Raw genomic sequence first — 7206 nt, 5'->3', positions numbered from 1 at the left:
GAAACTGGAAGCCTACCTGAGAAAGATCTGGATAATGCCCATTCTTCTACTCAACCTGCTCAGGAGAGCAAAGAAAACACAAGTGATCTGGACCAAATGGACAACCACATAGAAAGCGACTGTTCAGCAAGACCTGTCAGAGACAGAAAAGCGACTAAAAGACTGACTTATTCTGAGCTAGGAAACCCGTTGGTTACAATAGTTCAGTCTTTATTTCAAACCCTGAGTGATGTGTTTACAGACTCCCTTGAAGAACCTAGCTCTCCAAAAATCCCAAGAGTTATGACAGTATAGATTCAAAATGCACAGGGACGTGCATTAGGTAAGGAGGGGAGGATGTAACCCATGTTAAAATCTGGCATAAATAAGTTTGAAAGACTAAAAGTCTGTTGACAAAAAAATAAATAAATAAAGTCGCTGCCCCTTTAAGGGACCGGCGACACAGACGCAGCTCCTCAGTGACGTTGCAGCACGCAGAGCTGAGGGAGAGAAACCGGAGGAAACGACCGTTGATTAATTAGCAGAAAAAGCAGTGGAAGTTACAGTTGTTTTGTAGTTGAAAAACATAACTTACCTGGTCAGGAACTGACAGAGATTTTATTGGGAGCTAACCACATCGGTTTTGGTCCGGTTTTTTTGCTTGGTTGGAAGCTCGATCGGAGGGAGGATTGGTCTGCCTGTGCGGGCGTGCACATCCACAGACGGGATTCATGATGGCGAGCCAGACCCAGATCTTCAACTGGTCTTCTCCATCGCACCAGTGAAGGATTCTCCTGCGTGTGGTAACTCGCTATCAGAGCGGTAGGAGTATCGGGAACCAATTGAACTGAACTGAACAGAACTGATTGGATTATTATTATTATTTTGTTTGGAATGAACTGAACCGAATTGAAACTTGAACTCACAATTGAACTTGAACTTGAATTTGAGGTGCCATGCTTTTATTTTCATATGTTTCTATTTTTGAATGTGATTTGAATAATTGTGGTCCACTTTATTTTTTTTTGTTACTTACCTTTCTATTGAGAACCTGCAGGGTATTTTTGTTTCATGTACTGTGTTTTATATCTGTGTTTTTTTTTTCTCAGTAAATTGCCAGCCTTTTCTACTTAAGCAACGGTCTCTGGTGTCCTTGTTTTGGTCCCCACTCCTTAGAGACCTAGAACTGGTCCAGTGGCGCAGTTAGTGGTGTGACACCGGTGCTACAATAACCCTGAGGATCTTTGAAGAAATGCTAAATGACTGTCTTACTGCGTCCAGCCTCAGCAGCGATGGGCTGCTGTGAGAGGCTTCGTTCATGCAGCTCAACAATCCCACTGTTAGGATTGTATAGTTTGTGTTGTGCTTTGCTTGTTTCTCTGTCTCGGTGTGTGGTGGGCGTGTCTCCTTTCCCTGCAGGCTGGGCGGAGCCGACCTGAGAGAGACGCTCTGGCGCTGACAGCCGCTGGTCGTACAAATACGGGCAGCTCACAGACCTTCAGCGCCAGATGATTGTGATTCCTCCCCGTGGTACAGTCAGGCCGCTTAGCGGCTACACCTCGTGAAGCATTAAGCTATGTCCACCTTTTTTTGAGTGTCTCAAGTTCATTGTATTTCTCCTCTGTATCTCCAGCGTCTTGTCTCGGCTCCAGCTCCAGCTCTTCTCCCGACACGCCTGCCTCTTCTTCTCCCTCGAGCACACATCACGGGAACCCACGGCCACGAGCACCTTCACCCGACGGATCCCCATTCGAGCACCTCCACTGAGAAGAACTTCACGGGAAAAGGATTCTCACGAGCACCGCTCCCGGAGCACCGCACCTTTACCTACCACCTGGAATCCCCACCACGACACCCTCCACTGGATTCCCTCACCTGGGCACCCTCAATTTCCCCCTCCCTTGTTAATAAATCCTTTCCTTTAACCTTTTTCTCCTGCCTCCCTTTTTCGTTGGGTCCGCCCATACAGATTCTGAGCTCGGGTCATCACACCCACCACGTTCAGAGACGCTGAGCTTTTTGCCTTTGCCATCAAGAGATCTTCACAGAGTGATCACTTGACAGGAAATGACATGGAATCCAAATTTTTGCACAGATGTTGGCTTTTAAGGGCTGTGGTCTTCAGCTGATGAGCAGCCTATTTCAGTTAAATTATTGTTTTCAATAAACTGCCTGCTCACAACTTTTGGTCTCTTGTTCCCGTTTCTTCTTTTTGCATTTTGAAGCTCTACTTAGAACCTTCCTAAGATCCAACAGTGCAAAATGCAAACTCATGCATTTTTTTAAACTGGTCTGAAGATGTGAATCAGGAGTGTATTTTCTGTAACTTTTACCTTTTACTTTCAACTTGACTGTTTACTCTGATTAATTAGTCTTAACTTAAACTCCACCTACAGCAGCACACACAGATCATATACGGACTACGTTTCTCTTCATAGTTATAAAAACAAACCCCGACATGAGTTTACTGAGGTAAAACACTGCATCATCAAAAGTGGAAGTACTTTTTTTTGGCATCTAAAAACAGAAAGTTTTCTGAAATCTGACTAATCTGTCTAATGCGAGTGCCCCAGCACAATCACAGTGATCATCAATACAACTCATAACTGAACACGACACATGTCACATACAACATGTACTTCAGTAGTGATTCATCATATGTGTAATTTCATTTTTAAACTTCTGACCTGTATGATAAAAGTTGCACCTTTTCTTTTCTTTTTAACAATAATTGGCAAACGAGGCGCTACTTCGACCACTTCAGTGTTGTACCCATGTGTGTCGTTTTAGGATAACTTCAACTTCACTTTTTATAAAAAAAATTATTCATCATTTTCAGCTGTTAAATTTGACCCACTTCTAAGAACAGATGGTTGTGAATTAACATTTCCAGCAGAGATAATCCTGCTGTTAGACACACTGATAATCCCTGTGTGGTGAATATACTGTACATCTTAAATGTGGAGACGCAAATATCACAGCTTAAAGACGACATAAATACCAGTATAGCACCACCATTAGCGGTCGGTTTCTGAGGGACGCTGTGCTTGAGGGTGAAAACTATTTTCTCTTGTTGCCTTAACAGTAAAAGACATTTTGATGGCGAAGGAAAACAAGTATTGTTTTACAAGCTGTTTGAACTTTTAACTAAACAAAAGGGGACGATGGAAGACACTTTACTGACCTCAGTTTGGACGAATGAACTGAACAGCATCCAAACATGGTGCCACGTCTTCGTCATGTTTAAACTCAACCATAATGTCTTTAGATGTTGTTGAATGAAAACTAAATCAGCATCACATGACGTATATGTATATGTATATATATATATATATATAGTTGCATTTGCAAAGTTTATTATTATTACATCTTTGTTCTTTATTTTTTATATCATATATATATCTTGCTTGTACTATTCTCTTTTTTTGTGTATTTTTATACTTATGTTTTTACTATCTCTTATATGTACGTTTTACTTCTCTGTGTGTACTGCTGCTGACAACTCTGTGAATTTCTCCACTGTGACATAAATAAAGGCTGATCTGATCTGATCTTAGATGTGAAATAAACTGCGGTGTGGTGGCGAACACGTACAGAGTTGGAGGCCAGAAACGGCAAATTTGTCAAACAAAAGCCCGGCACGTTAAAATGCATTTTCATGTAGACTTGACGTTTTACTGTCAGTTTACCTTTGATTTTGAGTATTTAATGTTCCTTTAAATGTTCCTTTAAACTCCACATACAGCAACAGACAAACAGATGATATATTGATTATATTTCTGTGAATATTTATAATTATTAAAGACAAACCCCCAAAATGTATTTACTGAGGTAAAACACTGTATCATCAGCAAATTAGCGAATGTAGCCATCTGTGATATGGTTATACACCAAAACTAAATCAGCGTCGGGGCTGAAATAGGCGCCAGCGTGGTGTGAGCTACGTACCGAGTTGGTGGCGAGGATGTGGAGATGTGGCTTGTCGGCCTCCAGCAGCAGTCGCAGCGTACTGAGGAAACTTTCCACCAGCAGGTTGATGCTTTGGCAGTGACAAGCCAACAGCAGCTGCTCCAGCGCCTCCATCGCTATGCAAACATATCTAACAAAAGCAAATTCATAAAACTGCTCTCATTGCTGTTAGCCTTTACATATTTCCATTTTCACACTTTTAAAAAACAGCTAAATCAGTTGCTACCCACAGACTTACTGACAGCTATCAGTGGGTTACTGTTGGTTCTGAGGCGAGTTCTGGACGTGTTTATGAAAGTAATGAACATAAATAATATAATAATAAATAAAATGATGTGCAAGTGATAGAATTACATCATACATGCAAGTTACTCAATGACACTGATGTGTTTAATGAAGCTCGGTGGCGCCCCCTGTGGAGGCTTCTGTGTCTGCCTCAGGGTGACGTTAAGGCCTCCTGAATGGGGATTCAGTCTATGTGGTGTATAGTGTGTTGTACAGTGCAGCGTGTTTGTGAGCACTGACCCGTAGCGGTGGCGGTTCAGGTCTCTGGTCAGACGCTCCGACAGGTACGCAGCGATTCGGTCGAGTTTCTCCGGCGCCGACAGAGCGAAGAAGGTCAGCTTCTCCATGTTGGCTTTCACCAGCCCATCCTGATCGCACACCAACACACGTCTCTGAGTTTCTGTCATCTCCACTCAAGCACTAAAGGCTGAGCTGTGTTCCTGACGCTCTGGAGGTCAGGTGAGGCAGCAAAGCTACAGGGTGTTTGTGTTTCCGTTTACCTCGGGGTCTTCTGGGAAGATGTTGTCGACCAGCCGCTTGTATCGAGGCCTCAGCGCCCAGCAGCAGCCGCACAGACCTGAACAAACAGACTTTTAACCAAGTGAAGGCAACTCACCCAAAGTCTGTCTGAAGCCAAGTTCACAAACTCAAAATGCAGCTACAAAAAAGTGGCTGAATAAAAATAGCTTCGATTACTGAGAAAATCTGGAAGTCCATTTCTGCCAAGAATGGAAAAAAAGGGAAAGTCAGCTGTGTTTGCGTTTCCTGTCAGTGGCTAAAGCTGTAATCTGCAGCCTCTGGGGGGCAGTAGAGAGTCCCCAGACCTTTTCATATCTTTTTTAATTTTTCATCTCTGTCCATGTCCGGTGTAATGGGTTTAGGGGATTAACGAGGACGAGAGATTCACCACTGGTCAACGGCCAAACACACACGCTGGTCTGTCGTACTCTGTGGGGACACTAGTGGATGAAGGGGATTAGCAGGTCCTTCGTCCTAATCCCACCTCCAGCTCTGGATCCGACTCAAACCTGAACCCACAAACTGCCCCAAAGCGAGGGCCGGTCACACTGGACAGACGTCCCCGGATGCTCGGTCCCCACAACGATGGCTGAGCCAGAACACACACACAACAATGCAGCAGCAGCGATGCTAATGCTAATGCTAATCCTGCGCGTTTGTTGCATAATGTGTTTATATTGTTGTTGTTTTAGTTAGCAGAGCTTAAAGAGTCCACGCTGCCACTGCAAGGTCGCAGGAAGCCCTGAAAGCTGTTTGTTAGTTTGGTTCCTCTGATGCGTTTATTTCATCGTTTTTATTTATTTTATTAGAATTCGGGCGACGTCGTGTTTGCAGGTCGACATTCTGCATCAAAGGGCTTCAGAGAAAATTAATTATTTTGTTTTAGTAAGACAACAGCTTGGTCTTGTCATCACAACTGATCAATTTAACTAATTTTCTCAAGATAACAAATTAGTTCACTTGGAATTAAATTAAACATAATCACAACACACCCATGACATCAGCACGACTTCCTGTCACTTCACTGTTAGACGTGTGCAAAGCTGAGAATTACACAATAAAGGCTGTAACTCATAAAAACTTTCAGTTGACATCAAATCATTTCAAATGAATAAAACTAATTTAATGATGGGATTGTAACTGTGTTTTATTTTTAACATATAAATGGTTTTAAACTTTCATCATTTTGATTTTGTAGTTGGGTTTTTTTTTGTACGTTTGCAAATTAAACTGTTAATTTATTTAGTTCTGACAATAAACACAGAAGTTTTAAACTGTCTTGATGTGAAATGATGAAACATTTGTGTCAGAAGAAAACATGAATCCCACTTTAAAAAAAAAGAAAATGCGTTTGTCGTGACGAGGAAAAGTCTCATCAGGATTTCTGACTTTACAGTGAATTTGTTGATGAACACATTAAAAAGCCTTCAAATGTAATCAGCAGTTAATTATCTTGTACATGTTCCTTTAAATCTCAGTGAGCTGGTGGCTCGGGGGGAAGCTGATGATATTTTACAGTAAAATCTGAACTGATTTTTGTTTCTGCGCCTGTTTCATAGAATTAAAACCTGTGAGTCGATTTCTGACTGAGCAGTGCGACTTATTTCTGGGTTCAGTGTGTTTGTTTCACACTTTTATTCAAAATGCCTTCAATTCTTTCAAAATAAAACTTAAATCTTGGCTGATCAGATCGATAAATCTGTCTGTTTTTGTGATTTTTCTCATTAAAACAAGCCCAGGCTGAGCTGATGACGCCTGAGGGTCAGAGTGAGCTCGTGTTCACGTCTGCACCTGTTGGATGAGACCAGAACCTGCACACCTGACTTCAGGAGTTGATGTTTAAACACTAAAATAACCAGAAACACGATGAAAAGTGAGGATTTCTTACCGTACATGAGGACGACAGCTGCAGCTCGTATCCGCCACACACATGTTTGTATTTAATCCTCCACACACACACTGGGCTTGGCTCCGCCCCCTTTCATTCATCCTCATCATCATCATCATCACATGAAAACCTCGTATCTCCGCGCCCACACCAGCCGAGCAGATGTGAGGTTTCTGTCAGCTGATGAGCTCGTTAGCCGGCTTTAGCGGCGTGTTGCGTTACTGTTGCGTTACTGTTGCGTTACTGCTGCGTTGCTGCTGCGTTGCTGCTGCGTTGCTGCTGCGTTGCTGCTGCGTTGCTGCTGTGATCCGGCCACGTGCAGCAGCTCAGCGCCATAATCTGGATTTATGGTTCAGAAAAATACATCAGAGCTGGAAACTCTGATTTTACTGCAGCAACACAACCAGTGTGTGTCTGTGTGGTTCTGCTGGGCCCGGCTCATGGTGCTGTGTGTTGGTCTGGCGGTTGTTCAGTGTGTTTTCCTTATTTTGTGTCTGTTTGTGGTACTTTTGTGTGTTTTAGAGGCTGTTTCGCATCTATCTGTGTTACTTCTGCGTGTCTCTGTG

General features: G+C 42.8%; 1 protein-coding gene across 1 annotated transcript in view; it reads right to left on the bottom strand.

Moving 5' to 3' along the window:
• The window catches only part of LOC103374491 (protein EFR3 homolog B-like), a 27125-nt gene extending 20478 nt beyond the window's left edge, over window positions 1–6647 (bottom strand). The window contains exons 1-4 of the mRNA XM_008304575.1: window positions 6641–6647; window positions 4734–4810; window positions 4474–4601; window positions 3928–4078 (exon numbers count right to left, since the gene is read on the bottom strand). Of these exons, the coding sequence (XP_008302797.1) occupies window positions 3928–4078; window positions 4474–4601; window positions 4734–4810; window positions 6641–6647 (363 nt within the window). The remainder of the gene's footprint in view (window positions 1–3927; window positions 4079–4473; window positions 4602–4733; window positions 4811–6640) is intronic.
• Between the last annotated feature and the right edge of the window lie 559 nt (window positions 6648–7206).

Source organism: Stegastes partitus, unplaced genomic scaffold (assembly GCF_000690725.1).
Source record: "Stegastes partitus isolate 25-593 unplaced genomic scaffold, Stegastes_partitus-1.0.2 Scaffold2257, whole genome shotgun sequence".
NCBI lineage: Eukaryota > Metazoa > Chordata > Actinopteri > Pomacentridae > Stegastes > Stegastes partitus.
Note: the sequence above shows the minus strand (reverse complement) of the source record. Positions and strands in the feature narration are given on the sequence as shown.